This window comes from Hyla sarda, chromosome 4 (assembly GCF_029499605.1).
Source record: "Hyla sarda isolate aHylSar1 chromosome 4, aHylSar1.hap1, whole genome shotgun sequence".
Lineage (NCBI taxonomy): Eukaryota > Metazoa > Chordata > Amphibia > Anura > Hylidae > Hyla > Hyla sarda.
The window spans coordinates 52,151,324-52,177,919 of record NC_079192.1 but is presented as its reverse complement, the minus strand read 5'-3'; the positions used below and the strand labels follow the sequence as shown (position 1 = coordinate 52,177,919).

Genomic DNA, 26,596 nt, shown 5'->3' with positions numbered 1-26,596 from the left:
TTATTTTTTTTTTTATAAACTGGTGCCAGAAAGTTAAACAGATTTGTAAATTACTTCTATGAAAAAATCTTAATCCTTCCTGTACTTATTAGCTGATGAATTCAACAGTGGAAATTCTTTTCCGTTTGAAACACAGAGCTCTCTGCTGACATCTTGAGCACAGTGCTCTCTGCTGACATCTCTGTCCATTTTAGGAACTGTCCAGAGTAAAAGGAAATCCCCATAGCAAACATATGCTGTTCTGGACAGTTCCTAAAATGGACAGAGATGTCAGCAGAGAGCACTGTGCTCATGATGTCAGCAGACAGCTCTGTGTTTCAAAAAGAAAAGAATTCCCGCTGTAAAATTCAGCAGGGAATAAGTACTGGAAGGATTAAGATTTTTTTAATAGAAGTAATTTACAAATTTTTTAACTTTCTGCCACCAGTTGATTTAAAAAAAAAAATTATATATACGGTAACTTTTTCACCGTAGTACCCCTTTTAGTCAGTGGCCCAACAGCGTTTAACACTTTTACCTAGCGGTAGCGACATCTGGTGTCCCTGCTGTGAACTGCACTTTAAATTTATTTCGTATCCATTCACTAATTACGGGAAATAATAATCATTTTTATCTCACATATACATAAAGTAGCCCGTTTTGAGCTTATAAAACCAGAAATCATGGCAATAAACCTGAAATTGCATGCACAAATGCTGCAATCTGTTTAACTATCGCAAGCGACACCTGGTGTCCCTTCTGTGAACTGCATTTCACGTTTATTTGTATTTATTCAAATATTATGTCACTAATAATCATTTTTATCACGCATACAGATAGACTAGCCCGTTCTGAGCTTAAAATATTTAATTAATTAATTAAACAGTAATTAAAAAAGTAAATATTGCTGTTCAGAAAACACGTGCCTATGTCTAATGAAGAGCAATCAGAATCCAATGTAGAGGCCATTTTCTTGTAGACCATTTTGTAATGTTAAGTATGGGTACAGACACAGACAACATGGCGCCGTTACAGAAGACAGAATCCGTACGGGTTGACGTCAGACGTAAAATATTGCGTGGAAACGTTACGTTGTCGTGATGCAGACGTCCGTCTCTGCAATGTGATTGGTCGGGGCTAGTGCTGGCGGAAGAAGCTGGATAGAGGGTGTTAGGTGACGGGAGGAAGATGGGGTGGCTGCGGCCCCCGGTGACTTATCTGCTACTTGGGGGACAGGGGCTTCTTCTTACCTTCTCCCTCATCGCCACCCAGAATAACACCAGCCCCGCATCGTCTCCTGAGCCCGGGAGCAGCAGCAGTATCCCCCCGGCCCCCGAGAGGTGGGACCCCAGAGGACCCCTCATTCTGTGCGAGTACTTGTGAGTATAGACCTGAGACTGCTCACAGCTGAGATGCCGTAACAGCGTGTCAGATGTATACAAAGTAACAAACATCTGTTTAGCGCAGTGTCTCCAAACTGTATCACTCCAGGTGTTGAAAAACTACAACTCCCAGCATGCCCGGACAGCCAATGGCTGTCCGGGCATGCTGGGAGTTGTAGTTTTTCAACACCTGGAGAGCCACATTTTGGAGACCACTGTTTTAGCTCACAGAGGGGGTGGATACTACTGTAACAGAACCTCAGCTGTGGATAGTATGGTGTCTGGTTTTCAGTTGCCAATTGTGGAATATTCCTAACTGCACCGCGCGTTCTCCGCCTTAGTTTTAAGAGATCTCTACCCAAATGTGTGGGAAAATCTGCGTCGAAATCCTCCAGTGTGAATGTAGCCTTAGGATAAATTGACATGTAGTGGGACTTTGTTTTAAAGTTACAGATTTTACAAGGCAGTCGCTTTATTGAGACGCCATTCATATAAACACGTGAAAACTGCCTTGTAAAATCCGCAGACGATTCTAGGGTATATTCACACGTGGATATTTTGTGGCAGATTTTCTGCTGTGGATTTTTGGCTGGCAAGTCAGTGATAAAAATCAGCAGCAGAAAATCATGTAAATATTATGTGTAAGCATAGGGCCATTCACACTGCCTAATTTTCGGCATGGAAATCGAATTCCAGCCAAAAGAATAAGCGGTGACTACTGGAGAAGGGGTGAGGAGGGGGGTGCTGTGACTACTGGAGAAGGGGTGAGGAGGGGGGTGCGGTGACTACTGGAGAAGGGGTGAGGAGGGGGGTGCGGTGACTACTGGAGAAGAGGTGAGGAGGGGGTGCGGTGACTACTGGAGAAGGGGTGAGGAGGGGGGTGCGGTGACTACTGGGGAAGGGGTGAGGAGGGGGGTGCGGTGACTACTGGGGAAGGGGTGAGGAGGGGGTGTTGTGACTACTAGAGAAGGGGTGAGGAGGGGGGTGCTGTGACTACTGGGGAAGGGGTGAGGAGGGGGGTGCTGTGACTACTGGGGAAGGGGTGAGGAGGGGGGTGCGGTGACTACTGGGGAAGGGGTGAGGAGGGGTGCGGTGACTACTGGAGAAGGGGTGAGGAGGGGGGTGCTGTGACTACTGGAGAAGGGGTGAGGAGGGGGTGCGGTGACTACTGGAGAAGGGGTGAGGAGGGGTGCGGTGACTACTGGAGAAGTGGTCAGGAGGGGGGTGCGGTGACTACTGGAGAAGTGGTCAGGAGGGGGGTGCGGTGACTACTGGAGAAGTGGTCAGGAGGGGGGTGCGGTGACTACTGGAGAAGTGGTCAGGAGGGGGGTGCGGTGACTACTGGAGAAGTGGTCAGGAGGGGGGTGCGGTGACTACTGGAGAAGTGGTCAGGAGGGGGGTGCGGTGACTACTGGAGAAGTGGTCAGGAGGGGGGTGCGGTGACTACTGGAGAAGTGGTCAGGAGGGGGGTGCGGTGACTACTGGAGAAGTGGTCAGGAGGGGGGTGCGGTGACTACTGGAGAAGTGGTCAGGAGGGGGTGCGGTGACTACTGGAGAAGTGGTCAGGAGGGGGGTGCGGTGACTACTGGAGAAGTGGTCAGGAGGGGGGTGCGGTGACTACTGGAGAAGGGGTCAGGAGGGGGGTGCGGTGACTACTGGAGAAGGGGTGAGGAGGGGGTGCGGTGACTACTGGAGAAGGGGTGAGGAGGGGGTGCGGTGACTACTGGAGAAGGGGTGAGGAGGGGGTGCGGTGACTACTGGAGAAGGGGTGAGGAGGGGGGTGCGGTGACTACTGGAGAAGGGGTGAGGAGGGGGTGCGGTGACTACTGGAGAAGGGGTGAGGAGGGGGTGCGGTGACTACTGGAGAAGTGGTCAGGAGGGGGTGCGGTGACTACTGGAGAAGGGGTGAGGAGGGGGGTGCGGTGACTACTGGAGAAGGGGTGAGGAGGGGGGTGCGGTGACTACTGGAGAAGGGGTGAGGAGGGGGGGTGCGGTGACTACTGGAGAAGGGGTGAGGAGGGGGGTGCGGTGACTACTGGAGAAGGGGTGAGGAGGGGGTGCGGTGACTACTGGAGAAGGGGTGAGGAGGGGGTGCGGTGACTACTGGAGAAGTGGTCAGGAGGGGGTGCGGTGACTACTGGAGAAGGGGTGAGGAGGGGGGTGCGGTGACTACTGGAGAAGGGGTGAGGAGGGGGGTGCGGTGACTACTGGAGAAGGGGTGAGGAGGGGGGTGCGGTGACTACTGGAGAAGGGGTGAGGAGGGGGGTGCGGTGACTACTGGAGAAGGGGTGAGGAGGGGGGTGCGGTGACTACTGGAGAAGGGGTGAGGAGGGGGTGCGGTGACTACTGGAGAAGTGGTCAGGAGGGGGTGCGGTGACTACTGGAGAAGGGGTGAGGAGGGGGGTGCGGTGACTACTGGAGAAGGGGTGAGGAGGGGGGTGCGGTGACTACTGGAGAAGGGGTGAGGAGGGGGGTGCGGTGACTACTGGAGAAGGGGTGAGGAGGGGGGTGCGGTGACTACTGGAGAAGGGGTGAGGAGGGGGGTGCGGTGACTACTGGAGAAGGGGTGAGGAGGGGGGTGCGGTGACTACCACAGAGGAACAATCCATATGAGGCTAGATTATTATTTATTTATTATTATTAATAAACATTTGTATCTGTTGCTCCCCGCACTGTGCAGCTCCTGCCCTGTACCATCTTATGGGTGTCCCCTCACTTTTGGAGCAGAATACTAAGTTGTTCATCATAATCTTCATCTTGTTTCTATTCCTCAGACCAGAAGAGTTTATCGCCTGCGATGATCCAGTAGACAACACTGGGAATGTGTCCATCCAGCAAGACCTGGGCTATGGCTGCACCAAGGTATCTTCTTAGTTCTGTCTACGTCTGGGAAAGCTGGATGACAAAATAGGGCAATCTGTTTAGATTCTCTCAGGATTTATAATTCAGTTCTGTCAGAGATGTATGTTTTGGCTTGAAACTACACGTTTTGTTGCAAAACTACAACTCCCAGCATTCCTGGAAAGGCAACAGCTGGAGACACACTAGAATATCCTCAAGGAGAAATTCTGTAGTGTGAATGGACCCCTAAAAAGACTTATCAAAACCTGTTCAGTACAGAGGAAAAGAAGAGCATTTGTCCATATCAACCAATCAGATCGCTTCTTTCATTTTTAAAAAGGCCTCTGAAAAATAAAAGCAGCAATCTGATTGGTTGCTTCAGGCACACCAGGCTGGAGCAGTCGAGTACAGATAACACTGATCAATGCTGTACTATGGCATAGCATTGTTCAGTGTATACAATATAAGGATTGCATGTAATAGAGAACTAAATGTAATATGGGAACTAAAAAAATAGTGTTTAAAAAAAAAAAATGAATAAATGTAAATTAACTCCTTCCCCCTATTAAAAGTTTGAATCTCATAAAAAGAAAAAAAATGTAAACAAAAATAAACATATGTGGTTACGCCGCGTGCGTAAATGTCTTAAAAAATATATGAAAATATAATGTTAAACGAACAATGGCGTACACATAAAAAAAATTCCAAAGTCCAAAATTGCGTATTTTTGTTCAATTTGTATATCCAAAACATTTTTTTTATAAAGAGCTATAAAAAGTTCCATCAAAAAAAAATGGTACCTATAAAAACTTCAGACCACGGCGCTAAAAATGAGCCCTCGTATAGCCCCGTAAAAGATAAGTTATGGCGGGTCAGGACATTTTTAAACATACTAATTTTCGTACAAATAGTTAAAATTTATTAGAAGGATTAAAACAAAATTAAACCTATATAAGTAGGGTATCATATCGTAAGACCTACAGAATAAAGCACTTAGGCAGGCATTTATCATTGTAGGTGTAAGGGAAAGGGGTGTTCCAGGAAAAAACTTTTTTATATATATCAACTGGCTCCAGAAAGTTAAACAATTTTGTAAATTACTTCTATTAAAAAATCTTAATCCTTTCAGAACTTATGTGCTTCTGAAGTTAAGGTTGTTCTTTGCTGTCTAAATTCTCTCTGATGACACCTGTCTCGGGAAACGCCCAGTTTAGAAGCAAATCCCCATAGCAAACCTCTTCTAAACTGGGCGTTTCCTGAGACAGGTGTCATCAGAGAGGATTTAGACAGAAAGGAACAACCTTAACTTCAGAAGCTCATAAGTACTGAAAGGATTAAGATTTTTTAATAGAAGTAATTTACAAATCTGTTTAACTTTCTGGAACCAGTTGATATATAAAAAATTTTTTTTCCTGGAATACCCCTTGAAGCATTTACCATTGTAGTTGTAAGTGAAGCATTTATCATTGTAGGTGTAAGTGAAGCATTTATCATTGTAGGTGTAAGTGAAGCATTTACCATTGTGGGTGTAAGTGAAGCATTTACCGTTGTGGGTGTAAGTGAAGCATTTACCGTTGTAGGTGTAAGTGAAGCATTTACCGCTGTAGGTGTAAGTGAAGCATTTACCGTTGTAGGTGTAAGTGAAGCATTTACCGTTGTAGGTGTAAGTGAAGCATTTACCGTTGTAGGTGTAAGTGAAGCATTTACCGTTGTAGGTGTAAGTGAAGCATTTACCGTTGTAGGTGTAAGTGAAGCATTTACCGTTGTAGGTGTATGTGAAGCATTTACCGTTGTAGGTGTAAGTGAAGCATTTACCGTTGTAGGTGTAAGTGAAGCATTTACCATTGTAGGTGTAAGTGAAGCATTTATCATTGTAGGTGTAAGTGAAGCATTTATCATTGTAGTTGTAAATGAAGCATTTATCATTGTAGGTGTAAGTGAAGCATTTACCATTGTGGGTGTAAGTGAAGCATTTACCATTGTGGGTGTAAGTGAAGCATTTACCATTGTGGGTGTAAGTGAAGCATTTACCATTGTGGGTGTAAGTGAAGCATTTACCATTGTAGGTGTAAGTGAAGCATTTACCATTGTAGGTGTAAGTGAAGCATTTACCATTGTAGGTGTAAGTGAAGCATTTTTTTTTACACCTTTTTGTGTGTGCTGGTAATGTGTAGGAGCACCAAATTTATTACCTGGTCACAGAGAATTTGATAAATTTTGTGCAGGTCACATTTTCTGAAATTTCTCTCTTCACATTCACCAAAAAGCTAAGTCTGGGCTGGTGTAATTAGAGACTTTTCAGTGGCTTTGCGCCTTTTTTCGCCTTTACACAAAAAGGTGCAGTTCATAAAACCCTTCCATATCATGTGTATTGCCAAAATCAGTGGATTGAAACTCAAAATCAGCAGAAACAGAAATGTCTAAACCAAAAGGCGCAAATAAACCCTGCTTGCGCTTTTTTTGGGCCTTTTGTAGACACAAAAAACTGTCTAAAGACAATGATAAATGTCGGCCACGATGTCCTTTTTACCGAAAAGGGCACGATGTAGAATCAGAAGCCCCCAAAAGTAACAAAGTTGCGTTTTTTTTTTCTTCTCTTTTGCCCCACAAAGATTTAGTTTTTTGTTTCACTGTAGATTTTGTGGTGAAATGATTGATGTCATTACAAAGTAAAATTGGCGCAAAACACAAGCCCTTATATGGGTCTGTAGGTGGAAAATTTAAAGCGTTCTGATTTTTAGAAGGTAAAACAAAAGTGCAAAAATGAGAAAACCTGTGGTCGTTAAGAGGTTAGATATGATAGAATTGTATCAGTATTCGTCATATCTATAATACCGCCTTCTTGTTGACAGTTTGGGGGGCAGACGTACGCCGAGGTCAACCACACGAAAGTATTGTGCCGACCGCTGCCTGGCATCGAATGCTACGGACCTCCTACATTCCAGCGTGGGAACAAGCCTTGCATCAAGTATGTGCCTCCACATTGATCCGTGTACCCGTTCCTCTGTAATTCCTCCTGTTTTTCTGTAAATTTACAGGATAGGTAACTAACGTGTGATTGTTAGAGGTACAACTACTGGGACCTTACCCATCTAAGAGAACGAGGCGTGAGTGTTATGCTTCTTCACAGACCCCAGTACCTGACTACACACCCCTCTCACAATGTGGCCATGTCTGGTATTGCAGTTCATTTGAATGTGGCTAAACTGCAGTATTAGACACAGCCACCAGCTGTTGCAAAACTAGGCCTCCCAGCATGCCCAAAGGCTGTCTAGGCATGCTGGGATTTGTAGTTTTGCAACAGCTGGTGGAACGCTGGTTGGAAAACACTGACCTACAGTGATATATTTTAATTAACCCTCCCGACAACTTCCGATCAGCTATGTTGGTCTAATATTGATAGCCAAAATTTATAAAATCTTTTGTGATTTATTACTTTATAAAAATAATAATCATTTTTGTCCATTTAGCTGTCCTGAGGGCTTGTTGTGTTTTTTTTTCTTCTTCTTCTTGTTGCATGGCTATGGTTTTTATTAGTAGCATTTTATCCCTCAAAACTTTTTTGATCACTTTTTATCCATTTTTTGGGTTACTGAACTCAAAGCAGTAATTCTAGCATTGTTTTTGTTTTTTAATTATCTGTTTTGGATTTATTACTGTAGCAGATTTGGAAGGTAGGAATCCCGGCACGGGTCTCCTAAACCTTCCCGTGGGTGACGAGTTCGGCGCTGCAGCGCTACACCGGTGAGGTGAAATTAGCAATCGGAGATGATGCAGAGGATGGTGATAACTTTTTATTGTGTAATCATAAAAAAGAATCAGTGTTGGATGGACAACGTGTTTCGGAGGGGCTCCCTCCTTCGTCAGGTCCGCATGCGGACCTGACGAAGGAGGGAGCCCCTCCGAAACGCGTTGTCCATCCAACACTGATTCTTTTTTATGATTACACAATAAAAAGTTATCACCATCCTCTGTACCATCTCCGATTGCTAATTTCACCTCCTCCGATTGCTAATTTCACCTCGCCGGTGTAGCGCTGCAGCGCCGAAGTCGTCGCCCACGGGAAGGTTTAGGAGACCCGTGCCGGGATTCCTACCTCCCACATGTGCTACAGTACTATATCCACCGTCTCTGACGGGACCGACGGCCAGCTGCTCCCGGCACAAGATACCTGCTCAAGGCTTACATCAGCATTGCGCCTGACATTAGCGCAACCCCTAAAGGTGAGCAGGCTCTTATCTATCTACCTAACATCCGTTATCCGCGGATAACCGGCACTTTATTAGCACCACATCTGTCTTTTTTTTTTTTTTTTTTTTTTTTTTTTTTCCCCTACATATTACTTTTTGAATTTATAATGCATTAACTTCAGATCATTGCAGTTTGAACAATACAAATGACACGCTCTTTTTTTTTTATTAAGATATATTTTTGACACAAATTTTTTTAAAATAAAGGATAGTACAGATGGCACCCGCTGTGATGGGAATGACTTGCTCAGCTGGGCGGTAAGAACATGGAGGGAGCCGGTCATCAGATTTTACCATACATTACACATGGCAACACGTTATATATGTAAAATCTTCTTCCTCACCATCCCCGGGACACGTTCCTGCCCTAGGGATGGGGAGAATACGCTGGGGGCGGGGAGCTAAACTCACTTAGTCTTGTCTTCGCCGGCTGTAACAGCATGATTGACAGCCCTGGCACAGCCCGCATTGCCTCTTTATCTGGGGAGCAGAGCGGTGATGAGGGCTGTCAGTCACGCTAAGGGGGTATAATTACAGCTGGAGAAGTTGGGCTAGCTCCCCGCCCTGTGGACTACTTACAGTGCCTGCGGTATACAGGTTATAACTTCATATCCTCATCATTCCTGTGGACAATAACTAGAGATGAGCGAACTTACAGTAAATTCGATTCGTCACGAACTTCTCGGCTCGGCAGTTGATGACTTATCCTGCATAAATGAGTTCAGCTTTCCGGTGCTCCCGTGGGCTGGAAAAGGTGGATACATTCCTAGGAGACTCTTTCCTAGAACTGTATCCACCTTTTCCAGCCCACCGGAGCACTTGAAGGCTGAACTAATTTACGCAGGATAAGTCATCAACTGCCGAGCCGAGCCGAGAAGTTCGTGACAAATTGAATTTGCTGTAAGTTCGCTCATCTCTAGCAATAACGTCTCCCGGGATGGTGAGGAAGAAGATTTTACCATATATAACCAGTGCCAAATGTTATATATGGTAAAATCTGATGGCAGGTTCTTTAAAGAGCAATTTTATAATATACTGGAATTCTCATGGATTGAAATTGTGTTGCTGTTGTCCATAGGGGGCAGCATTCCACTATTGTTGAGTAACTAAAAGTATCTTGCAAGGACAAAAATAAATAGTGAGTTTAAAAACTGTGGTGAACACTCTTTCCCTGCTTAGGCTGCGTTCACACGGCCGTCTAGACCCGTCCCGTTCTTCTCCCATCAAAAAAAAACGGACAATAAGGAATGAAAGCGAATGTTATCCATTTGGATCAGTTTTTGTTCAGTTAATAAACCAAAAAAAATTTAAAAAATGATCAAAAAATTGATTAAAAAAAAAATGGATGACGTTAAAGGCTCATCAGTTTTCCATAGAATTCAATGTTAAATTTACTGTATCCGTTTTTTCTTCCGTTTTTTTTTTTTTTGACAGAAGAAAATTTTTTGCCTGTGCTGTTTTTTCTGCCATCAAAAAACGGAAATGAGTGCAGACGGGTACAAACGAATGTAAATGGATTGTAAAAAAAAAAAAAATCCCATTGACATGAATGGGATTTTTTTTAAAACAGTTTTTAATCTGTTTACAGCCTGCAAGAAAGCAACCGAAACGGGGATTAAAAAAAAAAAAAAAAAACAGGGACAGACGGCCGTTTGAACGCACCCTTAAAGTGGACCTGTAATGATGTATGTAAAAAACTGTCTTGCACTGATTAAAGGTACAATGGAGACAGCAAGAAGCTCCATCTCCTAATGCAGAGTTACAAATAGCAGGGACACTGGGCGCTCCAAAAAGGTATCTCTGCCCATTTTAAAAGTAAAGTAATTTAGAGAAATTACAATTATACACCTTGCTGCACTATGGTAACTTTTTATTATATTTTACAGGAATGCTTTAAGGGGCTCTCTACTTTAGACAACCCCTAAGGGCGCTATTACACGGGCTGATAATCGTTAGAATAGGATGATAGAGCCCAGTGATCAGCCAACAAATGAGCAAATGCTCATTTACAATACATCACAAAATCAGATCACAAAATGTCCCCCCGCTCAGACTCCAGCGATCAGGCAGTAAGAGGAAAATCTGTCAGAAAGAGTTCACTTTCCCTACAGCACCACCACAGGAGAAATGAAGCATTACACAGTGCTCATAGTATTCCCTGGATGTCTGCATAATATTGTATATAAAAATAGGTTTTATTAACTGGACAACTTTCAAAAACCTGTTATACAGTCATGGCCGTAAATGTTGGCACCCCTGAATTTTTTCAAGAAAATGAAGCATTTCTCACAGAAAAGGATTGCAGTAACACATGTTTTGCTATACACAGGTTTATTCCCTTTGTGTGTATTGGAACTAAACCAAAAAAAGGGAGGAAAAAAAAGCAAATTGGACAAAACTCCAAAAATGGGCTGGGCAAAATTATTTTCACCATTAACTTAATATCTGGTTGCACACCCTTTGGAAAAAATAACTGAAATCAGTCGCTTCCTATAACCATCAATAAGCTTCTTACACCTCTCAGCCGGAATGTTGGACCAATCTTCCTTTGTAAACTGCTCCAGGTCTCTCTTATTGGAAGGCGCCTTTTCCCAGCAGCAATTTTAAGATCTCTCCACAGGTGATCAATGGGATTTAGATCTGGACTCATTGCTGACACTTCAGAACTCTCCAGCGCTTTGTTGCCATCCATTTCTGGGGGCTTTTTGACATATGTTTGGGGTCATTGTCCTGCTGGAAGACCCAAGATCTCGGACACAAACCCAGCTTTCTGACACTGGGCTGTACAGTGCGACCCAAAATCCATTGGTAATCCTCAGATTTCATGATGCCTTGTACACATTCAAGGCACCCAGTGCCAGAGGCAGAGAAACAACCACAAAACATCATTGAACCTCCACCATATTTCACTGTAGGTACTGTGTTCTTTTCTTTGTAGGCCTCATTCCATTTTCGGTAAACAGTGGAATGATGTGCTTTACCAAAAAGCTCTATCTTGGTCTTATCTGTCCACAAGATGTTTTCCCTGAAAGATTTTTGCTTACTCAAGTTCATTTTGGCAAAATGTAGTCTTGCTTTTTTATGTCTCTGTGTCAGCAGTGGGGTCCTCCTGGGTCTCCTGCCATAGCGTTTCATTTCATTTAAATGTTGTCGGATAGTTCGTGCTGACACTGATGCTCCCTGAGCCTGCAGGACAGCTTGAATATCTTTGGAACTTGTTTGGGGCTGCTTATCCACATCCGGACTATCCTGTGTTGACACCTTTCATCAATTTTTCTCTTCCGTCCATGCCCAGGGAGATTATCTACAATGCCATGGGTTGTAAACTTCTTGATAATGTTGTGCACTGTGGACAAAGGCAAATGGACATGTAACCTTGAGATTGTTGATATTTTTCCACAATTTTGATTCTCAAGTCCTCAGACAGTTCTCTTCTCCTCTTTCTGTTGTCCATGCTTAGTGTGGCACACAAAGACACACAATTCAAAGACTGTGAACTTCTCTCCTTTTTATCTGCTTTCAGGTGTGATTTTTATTTTGCCCAAACCTGTTACTTGCCCCAGGTGAGTTTAAAGGAGCTTCACATGCTTGAATCAATCTTATTTTTCCACAATTTTGAAAGGGTTCCAATAATTTTGTCCAGCCCATTATGTCCAATTTGCTTTTTTCCCTCCCTTTTTGGTTTAGTTCCAATACACACAAAGGGAATAAACATGTGTATAGCAAAACATGTTACTGCAATCCTTTTCTGTGAGAAATACTTCATTTTCTTGAAAAATTTCAGGGGTGCCAACATTTACAGCCATGACTGTATGATAGTGACTCTGACCTTCCACCAGTGTCTTATATTGTCATCATTTATAATGAGGAGATTTTACCAAGTATTCTAATAATTGCATATTTACTTATTATATAAAGGGAAAGTAATCCTATAAATAAATGTGAATTATAAGGTCTCCACCATCTCTTGGTCCTTTCTGCAGCCTGGAGAAGTCATTCATACTGTGATCTGTCGTTTTCTTTTTTTAAGCTAGGGTTGCACGGTGACTTAAGTCAATGGGTTACCTCAATCTTATTGTGTCTCCACAAAGGGAAATGTGACAGACAACCTGCCGTGGTCAGAAGAAAACCGACATGGTTTAAATTCTTGTAAATGTCATATGGAGCTCTTCTGCCCCCATAGAGAAACTTTGAGGCTTTACCACAAACCATTGTGGGAGCAAAGGTCACCATGGAGCCCTGCGCTAAACAGGAAATCCATGTCACAGTGTCATGGGAGGATCATGTTGGTGAAGTCTGAAATCCAAACATAAAGCGGAGGAAATTGTTGAAGGGAAATATAGCTATGATTCATATAAGACCAATATATGGAGGGTTAATCCAGATAATTCACCACAAGATCACCGCAGTGATCCACTAATTCCCTATTTTCCCATATATTAAAAACACATAACTTTATTGATTTGTAATAATCCACACCAAATGAAAGATTAAAAATCCAGAGTGTCTCTCTTCCCATGTGTATCAATATTCAATAAGTACCGCTGTACCGCAATCAATTATAATTCTCTATGCACCTGCAGTGTGACATACAGATAGGGAAGGACACCACAAGAATTAAAATCAGTTTACAGCCCCCCCTCGACATGTTTCGCCGTTAGACACGGCTTTGTCAAGAGGTTGTAGGGCTATGAACAAAAAACGCCACTACAGGGGTTTTTTATAACCTCCTATCATGACCTCATCATAGAGGAAGTGCCTAATACTGGCTAGTACCTAATACTGAAATATAGCTATGAACCCTGTCCCGTATAGGATTTCTATTTTTTGACTATTATTGGTTAAAAAAAAAAAGTGCCACTCAAATAAAACAGAGTTGTTTGTTTAAAGGGGTGGAAAACAGATTTGTAAATGACTTCTATTAAAAAAAAAAAAATCTTTATCCTTCCAGTACTTATTAGCAGCTGTGTGCTACAGAGGAAATTCTTTTCTATTTGAATTTCTTTTTTTTATCTTGTCCACAGTGCTCTCTGCTCTGACACCTCAGTCCGTATCAGGAACTGTCCAGAGCAGCATAGGTTTGCTATGGGGATTTTCTCCTGCTCTGGACAGTTCCTGATGCGGGCATCAGGTGTCAGCAGAGAGCACTGTGGACAAGACAAAAAAAGAAATTCAAAAATAAAAAAATTTCCTCTGTAGCATACAGCTGTTGAAAAGTACTGGAAGGGTAAAAAAAAATGTTTTAATAGAAGTAATTTACAAATCTGTTTAACTTTCTGGCACCAGTCGATTTAAAAAAAAATAAATAATGTTTTCCGCCGGAGTACCCCTTTTTAAAGGCTGGATACAAAAGGCATAACATAGTGTTTTTATACCTAATTTCACCTGCGGGAGTGCTGCAGAAAATGTAAAGACTTGATACAAGTTTAAACACATCTATAGCTGGTCACTGGGGGTGGTCTGTAGTGCAGTGTTTCCCAACCAGGGTGCCTCCAGCTGTTGCAAAACTACAGCTCCCAGCATGCCCAGACAGCCTTCGGCTGTCTGGGCATGCTGGGAGCTGTAGTTTTGCAACAGCTGGAGGCACCCTGGTTGGGAAACACTGCTGTAGTGGGACACACTATGACCTGGTAATCATCTGTTGACCTGTACAATAGAAAGGGATTGTCCAAAGCAAACAACCACTTTTATTGCAAAAAATTTTTAAAAAATCTGAAAAGTTACGTCTGTATTGTAATTGTGTCTTCATTCAGATACACAGGTCACTATTTCATCACCACCTTGCTCTACTCGTTCTTCCTCGGCTGCTTTGGTGTTGATCGCTTCTGCCTAGGACACACGGGCACCGCTGTGGGTAAACTCCTGACTCTGGGCGGTCTGGGCATCTGGTGGTTTGTAGATCTGATTCTTCTCATCACCGGGGGGTTAATGCCAAGTGACAACAGCAACTGGTGCACCATCTACTGACCGGATCTCCAGGGGTCCTACAAGAAGGACAATATTGCACCACAGCCATAAACTTGTACTTTGTATCCATGTCTTATGCTCCCACAGGTTGTATGGGAATCACGTGGCCCCAAGTGCACTCTTTGGCATCATTATTTATTTCACAGTGCGACTATACCAAGAAGGACTGCGAATCCCAGGACTGTCTGTAAACTCAGAAATTGCTAAGACCGATAATATTAAACATTGCCACTAGAGATGAGCGAACTTACAGTAAATTCGATTCGTCACGAACTTCTCGGCTCGGCAGTTGATGACTTAGTTCAGCTTTCCGGTGCTCCGGTGGGCTGGAAAAGGTGGATACAGTCCTAGGAGACTCTTTCCTAGGACTGTATCCACCTTTTCCAGCCCACCGGAGCACCTGAAGGCTGAACTAATTTACGCAGGATAAGTCATCAACTGCCGAGCCGAGAAGTTCGTGACGAATCGAATTTACTGTAAGTTCGCTCATCCCTAATTGCCACTTTTGGTTTGTAAAATAAAAAGCTGTAAATATGTTATAAATGCTGATGCTCTGTAACTATAATAAAATATGGGATCGTGCCTTCGTTTTCTGTGGGTGTTCGATATGGCTGGTGGATAGGCCCCCCCACCCGCACAGACCTATACCCAACCCTGCATTTATAGTCATTGTATAAGGAAAAATTAAAGGGGTACTCCAAAGGATAAGGGATAAGATGTCTGATCGCTGGGGACCCCCGCGATCTCGGCTGCGTCACCCCGGACATCCGGTGCACGGAGCAAACTTCACTCCGTGCCGGATGACTGGCAATGCGAGGCGGAGGCTCCTGACGTTACCGTACCGTCGTGCCCCGCTCATGCCATCACAGCCACGCCCCCTCAATGCAAGTCTAAGGGAGGGGGCGTGACTTTCGTCACGCCCCCTCCCATAGACTTGCATTGAGGGGGCGTGGCTGTGACATCACGAGCCTCCGGCACTGCACCCAACGCTCTAAACAAACGCAGGGTGCAGTAGGGAGATCGCGCTGGACCCCCGTGATCAGACATCTTATCCCTTATACTTTGGACAGGGGATAAGATGTTTAGTGGCGGAGTACCCCTTTAAAGCGGTACTCCGTTGCTCAGCATTTGGAGCAAACTGTTCTGAACGCGGGAGCCGGCATCGGGAGCGCGTGATGTCATAGCCCCGCCCCCTCATGACGTCACGCCCTGCTCCCTCAATGCAAGTCTATGGGACTTGCATTGAGGGGGCGGGGCATGATGGCAAGAGGGGGCGGGTCTATGACGACACGAGCTCCAGCGTTCGGAACAGTTTGTTCCAAATGCTGAGCAATGGAGTACCGCTTTTAAAAGGGTTTATCCAGCATTACAAAAACAGCAAATTTCTTTTAAAAAGCTGAACCATCAGGTTGTGTGTGGTATTACAGCTGGTATTACAGCTACGTTTTATTGAAGCGAAAGTAGCCAAGTTGTAATACCATTCACGACCTGAGGACAGAGCTGGTGCTGTTTTTGAAAGAAATCGAGTCTAAAAACCATACAAACCTAATAAACTCAAATCTGAATAGTCCTATTGTATATACACGGATACACTTAGGATTATCCACAGAGGCAAATCTGCAGCATTTCCGCACCAAATCGTGCAGCTTTTGGTATGGATTTGTTAGAAATGTGCTGCTGCGGATTTTGGTACAAAATAAGTAAATATTGTAGAATTAAAAAAGCAAATTTAAAATTCACAATTCTGGATTTTGATACAAATTTGCAGCAATTTTGACTGACCTATTAAAATAAATCTGCAGCAGGTCTGCCCTATGTGAACTTAGCCTTAAAAGGAATCTGTCATCAGCGTCACCTACACTAACCTGTTGGTACAGGCGTGTAGTGCGGGTGACACTGATTAGCACGATCCTTCCCTATCTCCCCGTCCTTGGTCCTGTTCGTCTGTTATCTTATCCTGGTGGTGGGCTTGGTGCACGGCAGGAGCATGTGGACATCAGCGTTGCTGGTTCTCAGCTGGGCCCCGCTGCGAGCAGGCTTGAGGAACCTGCGGCGGTGCCATGAGCGTGCTCCTGCCATGCACCGTGCCAGAATAGGAGTCAGAGTGTATCTGCCCTGTGTGAATGTAGACTTGGGGGGAGATTTATCAAAACCTGTCCAGAGGAAAAGTTGCTGAGTTGCCCATAGCAACCAATCAGATCGCTTCTTTCATTTCTGAAAAGGCCTCTGAAAAATGAAAGCAGCGATCTGATTGGTTGCTATGGGCAACTCAGCAACTTTTCTTCTGGACAGGTTTTGATAAATCTCCCCCTTGGTACTTTTCATTTACAAGCAGAAAACCTCTGATTCTCACCAAAAATTAGCTTTGTAACTAACTGCGCCATCCTCTCCAAGTGGGCGGAGCTTGGTGCAAAGTGGTTGGCTTATGTGAAGGGGGGTATGGTCGGCCCTGCACTATGAATTTACTACAATAGCAGGCGTAATTTGTAGGTGAAATCTACTCTGAGCTTTCATAGATTGCTGAGGCTTCTGCGCATGGGAGCCTCATATGTGCCTGGATTTATCAAGAGATGTATGCCTCTTAAAGGGGTTCTCCCTTGTTTATACTGTTTTTTGTTATTATGTTTGTGTGTTATGTGTGTATAAGTATGTGTTTTTTTATGTGTGTTGTGATTATGTATATATGTATTTTCTTACCTTTTGTGAAGATCCGGAAGCTGGCCCCTTTTTCTTCCAGTGGCTTGCAGTGCACCTCGGCCTCCGCCATGTTGTGTTCGGTAAGTGGGATGTCGGGGAGTGTGTTCTTGCTTCTGTCCTTCCTATCTTCTGACGTCCGAGGCGAATCTTTTCTTCCTTTTTCTTTCGTGGCTCAGCGATGAATCTGCGACCTCTTCCGGTGGATGCGCAGGTATTTTTTTTTTTTTTTACCAATAAAGTTTTTTTTGTCTAATTGACAAACTGTCTGCGCATGCGCGAGTACGCGAGGTCGCAGATTCGTCGCTGAGCCACGGAAGAAACAGGAAGAAAAGATTTGCCTCGGACGTCAGAAGATAGGAAGGACAGAAGCAAGAACACACACCCCGACATCCCACTTACCGAACACAACATGGCGGAGGCCGAGGTGCACTGCAAGCCACTGGAAGAAAAAGGGGCCAGCTTCCGGATCTTCACAAAAGGTAAGAAAATACATATATACATAATCACAACACACATAAAAAACACATACTTATACACACATAACACACAAACATAATAACAAAAAACAGTATAAACAAGGGAGAACCCCTTTAAGGGCATGTTCCCACTTGGCATATACACAGCGTATTTCACGCTGTGCAAAATATGCAGAAGCAGCGAGAAATACGCTGCGTATCACTCGCTCACCATTCACACAGAGCTTTTCCTATGTGTGTAGTGAGTTTTGGAGGCAGTGCCATGTGTAGGCATGCTTCTGCAGATTTTGTGTAGCATGAAATGCACTGCGTATGCGCCAAGTGGGAATGTGCCCTTAAAAATCTGAAAAAATTACCCTAGTTGGGTGTCAAGGGTAATTGACCTCCTTATAACAACATCATTCCCAAAAGGGGGGGAAAAAAAAATAAAACCTTTGAATAGACCCCAATCATAAAGCTTAACCTTCACTAAATCCCTTTAAAAAAATATATACAGTATATAGAACTGGAACAAAAGTAAATTTTGCACAGCGTGAAATACGCTGCGTATATGCCGTGTGGGAACGCACCCTAAAATGCGCAGACACCTCCAAAAAGTCGCAAATAATACACCTGCCCAGACATGGCTTGCATTTTTTGGGTTGAGTGTAGAAAAGTCAAATCTTTTGCGTACCCTGTAAACCATAGAAAATGCTGCAGCTTTTCTGTTGTTTCTTTTTAAAAATGTTTGTTCATGAAAATCAACCAAGGTTTTCATTGTTTGTTTGTTTTTTTGTTTTTTTTTATCAGCTGAAAATTGATTATTTTGAATTAAGAACAAGCAGCCATGTTTTAAGGTAAAAAACATTACATATAAAAGGTAATTGTATATAACAAACAATTGTATTAGTAAAATGTAATTACATCATAATACAGGTGCGTTATACATAGTGTAATATATATAATGCAGTGATACCAAAGTATAAAGTTAACATATTGAAATGACTACAGGTTAAATGTAAACTTGTAACTCCAATGCCACATGGTTTTTGGATTTTTACATAGTTAGAATAAAACTGACCAAAACTAGAGGAATATGACAGAAAATAATACAAAAATGGAGACCAGACAACTACCGTGCTGGAATGCAATGGACTCCTGAAGGTTACGTTTCCCGTTCTTTACAGCGAGACCTATTGTCAAGTCCTTTTTTTCCCCCAGAAGGCTTATGAATATGGTATATAGTTTGTTGGTTTTTTCGTTTTTTTTTTGTAGTAGTAGTGAAAACAAAATGTGTAGGAGGTTCTCAATTGTATAAAAAAAACAACTGCTGTGTTCCTTACAGGAGTTTCTGGTTACGGGACTCCAAAATACTCTAGTTATGAGTTCTTTTTACATGGACAGCCCAGTTATTTTAATAAGACATGTAATACTGAGATTGCCCTGCAGGGGCACTGCAGGAAAATTGTACACTTGCTGCCAGGTTCACCCCACAGAAAACAGCAGATAATGGGTGTTCTTTGCAACAAAGAAAAAAAAATGAAATATATGAAGATGGCGTACAATTCATTGTCCATGGATGTGCATCAGTATGGTACATATTTTCTCCCACCAGAGTTTACTTTTAGATTTTGGCTTGTAAGTTTTCATAAATGAGGCCGGGCCTGAAGGGGCGGTACATGACAAGTGTTCTTTTGAACTGCTGTCATACTCCTTACCCTCAAGCCTGTGTTAGACTTAACAAAATGTGCAAATTTAGCTTTAATGTTCCTATAAAAATTTTTTTTTAAGTTTACAATATTTATGGGAACAAACTTTTCAATATAAAAATGTCAGCTTTTACCCTGTGTTTTTATTAAAGGCATTGTCCAGGGGTGGTGTAAGAATAAAACAGAAGTAATACTCTCTTACCCTGATTCCCCGCATTTGATGCCCCCCCCAGTCTCTGATCATTACTGCTACTTCCTAGGTCTTGGTGACAGGCTGTGCCCGCAGACTCTGCCTGCTCCACCAACCAAGGCAGGAAACTATTGTGGCCAATGATTAGCTGAGTGGGGCAATTCCTGCAGGGACAGTGCATTACCAGGAACAAAAAAGTCCTGGTAATGAGTGGGGACTGGGAGCCTTGGTATGGCAGCTGTGGGGAATTGGCGTAGGGGAGTATTACTTTTTTGTTATTACACCATCCCCAGACAGATGTAAAAAATTGTTACCCCCAGGCAACCCCTTTAAGAGTCAGAAAACACCCAATTATCTGCTTGGTCTTATTACTATAATGGATTGGTGGAGTAAGTAGAGGATGGGAAATATTAAAATACAGGCCTCCACTTCTCTTGTTGCCTGCCCTGTGGGTGGTGATTTATGCCACAGGGTCTTGACAGCTGCCACTCATGTGCCATGATGTCTTCATGCTTGCCAACATTTAGAACACAAAAATCGGGATATTTAAAGGGAATCCATCATTCACCATCCTAATATTTGTAATATGAGCTGCAGACCCGGTCAGATGACAGGACAACTATATCAAACTTACCTTTTGTTATTGTTGATGGCTTTGGCAAAATAACAATCATCTGCTCAGGTGTCAAGGAGGTGGGACCAAGTAGCTTAAGTGCCACAGTATAGTTCAGGATTTGGAGACAGGGCTCAGGCTGGGTTCATACCACGTTTTTGCAATACAGTTCTCGTATACGTTTTCAATTTGAAAACCGTATGGAACCGTATTGAAAACCGCATGCATTGACTCTCCATTGAAAACCATATGCCAAAAGATGCATCCGGTTGTGTCCGTTTTGCATCCTGTACGGTATTGTCAGTTTTTTTCCCGTACCCAAAACCATAGCCTACCATGGTTTTGGGTCCAGGTGAAAAACCGTATTGAAACGTAAAACATGGGAGTCAATGGTACAGAACCGTATGTGCGTACGGTTCCATCCGGCTTTTGACTTTGCACAGTTTTTTTTTCTTGGAATTTCAATCAAGCAAGTGAAACTTTATTCATAATGGAGTGAAAAGTTAAAAACGTATACGTTTTTTTTTTTCTTAAAAAATTTATGCAACCGGACATCATTTTTCAAACCGTACGGTTTTCAACCATTTACGGATTAAGATTTGTACACACGGTTTCATACAGTTTAGTCAGGTTTTGAGGAATCCGTTTTTTTTTTTCAAATCAAAAACCTGATACGAGAATTGTATTGCAAAAACATGGTGTGAACCCAACCTTAGCACTATGTACATCAATCATCCAGGACAGGGGGGGACCAAGCAGGTAAGTGATGCTGCGGCACTTCGGCCTCACCTCCTTGACACTTAAGCCTGGGAAGAAAATCCTTATTTTATAAATTGTGACAAACCAGTGAATACTAACTAGGGTGTGTTTGATATTGTTGACCTGTTGCCTATCCAATCATAAATATAAGGGGGACCAAGCAGGTAAGTGATGCTGCGGCACTTCGGCCTCACCTCCTGGACACTTAAGCCTGTGAAGAAAATCCTTATTTTATAAGTTGTGACAAACCAGTGAATACTAACTAAGGTGTGTTTGATATTGTTGACCTGTTGCCTATCCAATCATAAATATAAGGGAACAGATTCCTATTATTTTTGCCAAAATATGTTGTGTGAGACACCTGCCCAATAGTAGTTCCGAACTTTTGAATTGAAAGTTTCTGTATGTCATACACTTTATATTTAATAGTAGATAGCTGGATACAAAATACTGGTTGAGCGTCTATTACACAGTATTCTATATGAACCAGTTACCTATGGGGCCTTGCTGAAGAATCTGATGTAGAGATAATGGAATGAAGGGATGAGTTGAAGCATGCTGACATTTTTCTGTGTAGGAGAACATGCCAAAGCCTTGAGTGAAACATGACCTTGACAGGCTTGTTTAATGTACAGTACATACATGTATTATTACTCACCGAAATCATATTACTACTATATAGGTCTGTGGGAGTATATGGACCTGTATAAGATTGGAATGGACTACAGTGTCTCTGGTACAATGCATTTCGAAAGGCTTTTTTATTTTTTTTTTACATTTTGTTGTGTGGTGGATGCTTAAAAAAATAAAAAATAGATCATGTTTTCCTCCATCAATCTTCATACCCCATGATGGGAATGTAAAAACAGAATTTTGGAAATTTTTGCAAATTAATTAAAAAGGCAACACTAGAATTTCGCAGGGACACAAGTATTCAGACCCTTTGCTATAACCATTGAAATTAAGCTCTGGGGGTACAGAGGGGAGAAACTTTCTTAAGGTCAACCATCATTGAAGCACTTCACCAATGTGGGCTTCATGGCCAGAAAGGAGCCGCTCCTCAGTAAAAGACACATGAAAGCCGCCTGGAGTTATAAAAAAAAAAAAAACACCTTAAAGGGGTACTCCGGCCCTGAGACATCTATGGACTTGCATAGCGGGGGGGGGCGGAGACGTGACGTCACGATACTCCGGCCCCGTGGTCACCACCTGACTGTTTGTGAGCTGGCACCGCGGCATGCAGCTCAAACAGGTGGGTGGAGAATACAAGATTGCGGCGGTCCCCAGCGGCGGGAGACATCTTATCCCCTATCCTTTGGATAGAGGATAAGATGTCTATGAGCCAGAGTACCCCTTTAAGGACTATGAGAAATAAGATTCTCTAGTCTGATATAACCAAAAGTGTGGGGTATGTCTTTCAGAGGCTGGGACGGGAAGACTGCTCAGGGCTGAGGGAAAGCTGAATGGAACAAAGTACAGAGATATTCTTATTGAAAACCTGATCCAAAGCCCTCTGGACCTCAGACTGGGGTAACGGTTCACCTTCCAACAAGACAATGGCCGGCATTTATCATTGTGGGTGTAAGGGAATCATTTTTCTACACCTTTTTTGTGTGCGCTGGTGATGTGTAGGAGCCCCACATTTATTAAGTGGTCACAGAGAATTAGATAAATGATGTGCAGGTTGCATCTTCTGAAATGTCTCTCTTCACATGCATCAAAAAGTTAAGTAAGCGAAGTCTGGGCTGGTGTAGTTTTAGAGACTTTTCAGTGGCTTTGCGCCTTTTTTGCGCCTTTTTACAAAAAGGTGCAGTTCATAAAACCCTTCCATATGATGTATATTGCCAAAATTAGTGGATTGCAACTCAAAATCACCAAAAGGCACAAATAAACCCTGTGTGTGCCTTTTGTAGACACAAAAAACAGTCTAAAGACAATGATAAATGTCGGCCAATAACCCTAAGCACACGGCCAAGACGAGACAGAAGCTGCTTAGAGATAACTCTGTGAATGTCCTTAAGTGGCCCAGCCAGAGCCCTGACTTAAAGGAGTAGTCCAGTGGTGAAAAACTTATCCCCTATCCTAAGGATAGGCGATAAGTTTGAGATCGCAGGGGGTCCGACCGCTGGGGCCCCCTGCGATCTCTCTGTACGGGGGCCAGGCTCTCCGGCCAGATAGCGGGTGTCGACCCCCGCACGAAGCGGCGGCTGACACACCCCCTCAATACATCTCTATGGCAGAGCTGGAGATTGCCGAAGGCAGCGCTTCGGCTCTGCCATAGAGTTGTATTGAGGGGGCGTGTCGGCCGCCGCTTCATGCGGGGGTCGACACGCCCCCTTCTCGCGCGCTGTCGGGGCCCCGTACAGGAGATCGCAGGGGGCCCCAGCGGTCGGACCCCCGAGATCTGCAACTTATCCCCTATCCTTACTGGACTACTCCTTTAAATTCAATTGAACATCTCTGGAGAGACCGAAAAATGGCTCCAGCCGATGGTCCCATCCAACCTGACAGAACTTGAGAGGATCTGCAGAGAAGAATGGTAGAAAATCCCCAAATCTTCTTGTTATCATGCCCAAGTAGACTGGTGTCTGGAATCATTGCCAAATGTGCTTTACTTGAGTAAAGGGTCTGAATACTTAGGTCAATGCAAGAGTTTAGTTTTTCCCTTTCAAGTTATTAGCAAAGATTTTTAAAATTCTGTTTTCATTTTGTCATTATGGGATATTGAGGCCAGAAAAATAGGGGGAAACTAGATTTATTTAGCACAAGGCCAAAACATAACAAAATTGAAAAAAAAAAAGGTGAGAGGGTCTTTCCAACTTATTGCAGACCATTAGTATATGCATTGCTGACCCACGCATCAATTCCTATCTCTCTGTTCTATATATTGTCAAGAACAGTACAGGTTAAGAGGTTATAAGTCACAGCTATTTTACGCAGATAATATAATGCATTGTAGCTAAGGGGATTGTCTGGTTTAGATAATCCAGTCCCCAAGGCCCACCAACATTTCTAGTTTTTTCAGTTAGTCTATTTAAATACAACAAGGAAAAATGGAATCCTGGACTGTGGGCCTCGAGGACTGGGCTTGGGACCTCTGCTTTTATAGATGGGTATTGTTCATTGAGAATCTCCATCTATTAGCTATAGCGGAGAGCAGCTACAAAGAGTATCTCCCTCTGGAGGGCCTAGCATGTCTGTACATTGCAATGAAAGCCCATTGATTTCTAAGGGTACCATGCAATACTTAGTCTCCCCAGTGGTGGCGTTGCAGGGAATTGATCACTTGCAGCCAGGTATCATGGGATAGGGGACCCCTGTGCTTACAGGACACCCTGTGATCAGCTTATTATATCTGGACCCTTCTAACAATAAGAGGTTGTAATCGTAGACAAACCCTTTAAGCAGAATTCTTACAGAAATTAAATATTGCTTCCAAAGTCATTATGTAGAAACATAAATGGCCAACATTTTGCTTTCTTCATCTGTCTGCTTTGGTTGCCTGTCCTCTGATGGGCTGTGTTTAGCGATGTTCATTCTGTGATTGAACAAAAGCATAATACGTAGATCCATAATGGTGTAATATTGGTGCCTATGGGATGATCCTCCCCCACAACCTGTGTGTGAATAGAGTATTCTTAGAAGGACTAGGTTCCCATTAAATAGGAGCTCAAAATTGGAGCCGGCTGGAGATATCCAAGTGTAAACTTCTGTCCACGAGGCACTGTGAGGAGATCAGAGATCTGAATGATGGATCGGGACATCTGAAGTTCAGATCATGGCAGGCGTGGTTCTAGCCCATTTCTTCCGGCACTACATTCAGGATGATATCTTCATTGCCCCGTCGTACCACGATGGATAGTGTTTCGCTGTTCTTCACGGCTTCACTCACTTCCTCTGTGGTGCTCACCGTTTTCCCATTAATGCTGATGATGACATCATGATCCTTCATACCAGCACTGTAGAGGACAATAATAACAGTCAATGGCCAATACTGGACAGTGTCAGGACTGGGGCCTGGATTGTGGAGGATAAGTCTCCCGTGGGAATGGGAGGGATTCATGTGTATATTCATGCCGGAATAGAGTAAGAGGTGTCTGGAGCAGGTCAGGATTACATGGATTAACATGCTAGGAGGTCTAGTGCTGCACGGATCAAATGCTGTACTAGTATGAGATGGGGGAGGGGACCTAAGCTGCATACAGGGGGCTCTGGAGTATTGGGAGCTGATATGCTGTATATGTAGGGGAGAGTTCTGGTGTACTGAAAGGTTGATATGTATGTTAAATATATTTAATGTCCTGAGGTCTGACTATATTTAAAGGGCCTGGTCTGGGGTCTGACCATATTTAAGGGGTCTGGTCTGGGGTCTGACCATATTTAAGGGGTCTGGTCTGGGGTCTGACCATATTTAAGGGGTCTGGTCTGTGGTCTGACTATATTTAAGGGGTCTGATCTGGGGTCTGACTATATTTAAGGGTCTGGTCTGGGGTCTGACCATATTGAAGGGGTTTGGTCTGGGGTCTGACTATATTTAAGGGGTCTGGTATGGGGTTTGACTATATTTAAGGGGTCTGTCTGAGGTCTGACTATATTTAAAGGGTCTGGTCTGAGGTCTGACTATATTTAAGGGGTCTGGTCTGACTATATATAAGGGGTCTGGTCTGTTGGAGTACAGCAACTATGTTAAAAAGACAGCAGAATGGGCTGTGCTATTAGTGCTTATTAATGTATAAATCCTTTCTATGTTTTCTCTCTGGTTTTTATATGGACAGATGATTGAGTCAATTCTAAACAAATCAAATTTGTTACAAAATTTTATTAAAAAAACAAAAACTGAATATGTCTGAATTAGAATTTTTTTCTGATCAGCTTTGGGTAAATCTTTACTGGAGCAGGGACTCCTGTTAAGGATAGGACTCTGCTCCTGTACTTACTTAGCCACAGGCATAGACTGTATGCTTTCTGCTCAGTTTACATTTACTGGGCTGGAATCAGAGCACCCAGCCAAGTCAATGTGTACAGTGCCGCCCAGAGGTAAGTGGCAATGCTGTAAGCCATTCATTTGAGTGTGATCTTGTGAAGGGTTCTCCCATCTCTGCAACTATGTTTAATACATAGAAGTGTCTCAACTCTCCCCAAGCGGCAGATGTTGGGGAAAAAAAAGACTGATCAGACATGACCAATAGTTTGTTCTCCTTTCCCAAACGAGCATGCTCAGATGAGTGTGGAGGAGTATTTGGCAGTCCATATGGATAGGTAAGTGGGCACCTTTTCTGTCACCAACCCCACCATCCTACAAGAATTCCTTGTTCTTATGGGGGTGATATGCAAGCTTGAAAATGAGTTCCACATGTAGAAGTTGTCTCATAGGAATAAAATAATAGGGTGTAGACTTCTCTCTATAAGACACAACAAAGAGCTGCTACACCTGAATGGCTCCTGCTCTGATAGACCCGAGCCATCCATGCATTACAGTGATCTGCAAGGTAAGTATCTAGACAAGGCCTCCACCACCTAAGTTAGCTGTTTGCCAGGAATATCAATAGACAAGCCCATTGTCATCAGCTTTAGTCATGACTATTGCCGTCGGTGGCCTCTTACCTTGCAGCTGCAGTTCCCGCAATGACCTCGAACACATACACTCCAGAATTGACATCGGGAAAATCATCATCCCTCATCTTCAGTTCTCGGATAAGACTGCAAAATAAAGAGCATTTTCTGTCAATTCAGTCCTTCATTTACTGGAGACAT

At 43.4% G+C, this 26,596-nt stretch overlaps 2 protein-coding genes across 3 annotated transcripts in view; one reads left to right on the top strand and one right to left on the bottom strand.

The window, feature by feature from the left end:
* Window positions 1–1,108: 1,108 nt before the first annotated feature.
* On the top strand, window positions 1,109–15,001 carry TM2D2 (TM2 domain containing 2). The gene is made up of 4 exons (XM_056570913.1): window positions 1,109–1,358; window positions 4,136–4,223; window positions 7,055–7,170; window positions 14,206–15,001. The coding sequence occupies exons 1-4, from the start codon at window positions 1,168–1,170 to the stop codon at window positions 14,417–14,419; spliced, it is 609 nt and encodes a 202-aa protein (XP_056426888.1). The 5' UTR covers window positions 1,109–1,167; the 3' UTR covers window positions 14,420–15,001.
* An 8,272-nt stretch (window positions 15,002–23,273) lies between these two features.
* Window positions 23,274–26,596, bottom strand: part of HTRA4 (HtrA serine peptidase 4) — an 81,741-nt gene continuing 78,418 nt past the window's right edge. For both annotated transcript variants that reach the window (XM_056570910.1, XM_056570908.1), the window contains exons 8-9: window positions 26,447–26,542; window positions 23,274–24,801 (exon numbers count right to left, since the gene is read on the bottom strand). In XM_056570910.1, the coding sequence (XP_056426885.1) occupies window positions 24,636–24,801; window positions 26,447–26,542 (262 nt within the window). In that variant the 3' untranslated portion in view covers window positions 23,274–24,635. The remainder of the gene's footprint in view (window positions 24,802–26,446; window positions 26,543–26,596) is intronic.

Bases quoted from the DNA above. Each gene is read 5' to 3' on its own strand.
- TM2D2 (XM_056570913.1), top strand. From the start codon at position 1,168: ATGGGGTGGCTGCGGCCCCCGGTGACTTATCTGCTACTTGGGGGACAG. The intron at 1,359-4,135 runs GTGAGTATAGAC...TCTATTCCTCAG, and splicing joins CTCATTCTGTGCGAGTACTT to ACCAGAAGAGTTTATCGCCT. The intron at 4,224-7,054 runs GTATCTTCTTAG...TCTTGTTGACAG, and splicing joins TGGGCTATGGCTGCACCAAG to TTTGGGGGGCAGACGTACGC.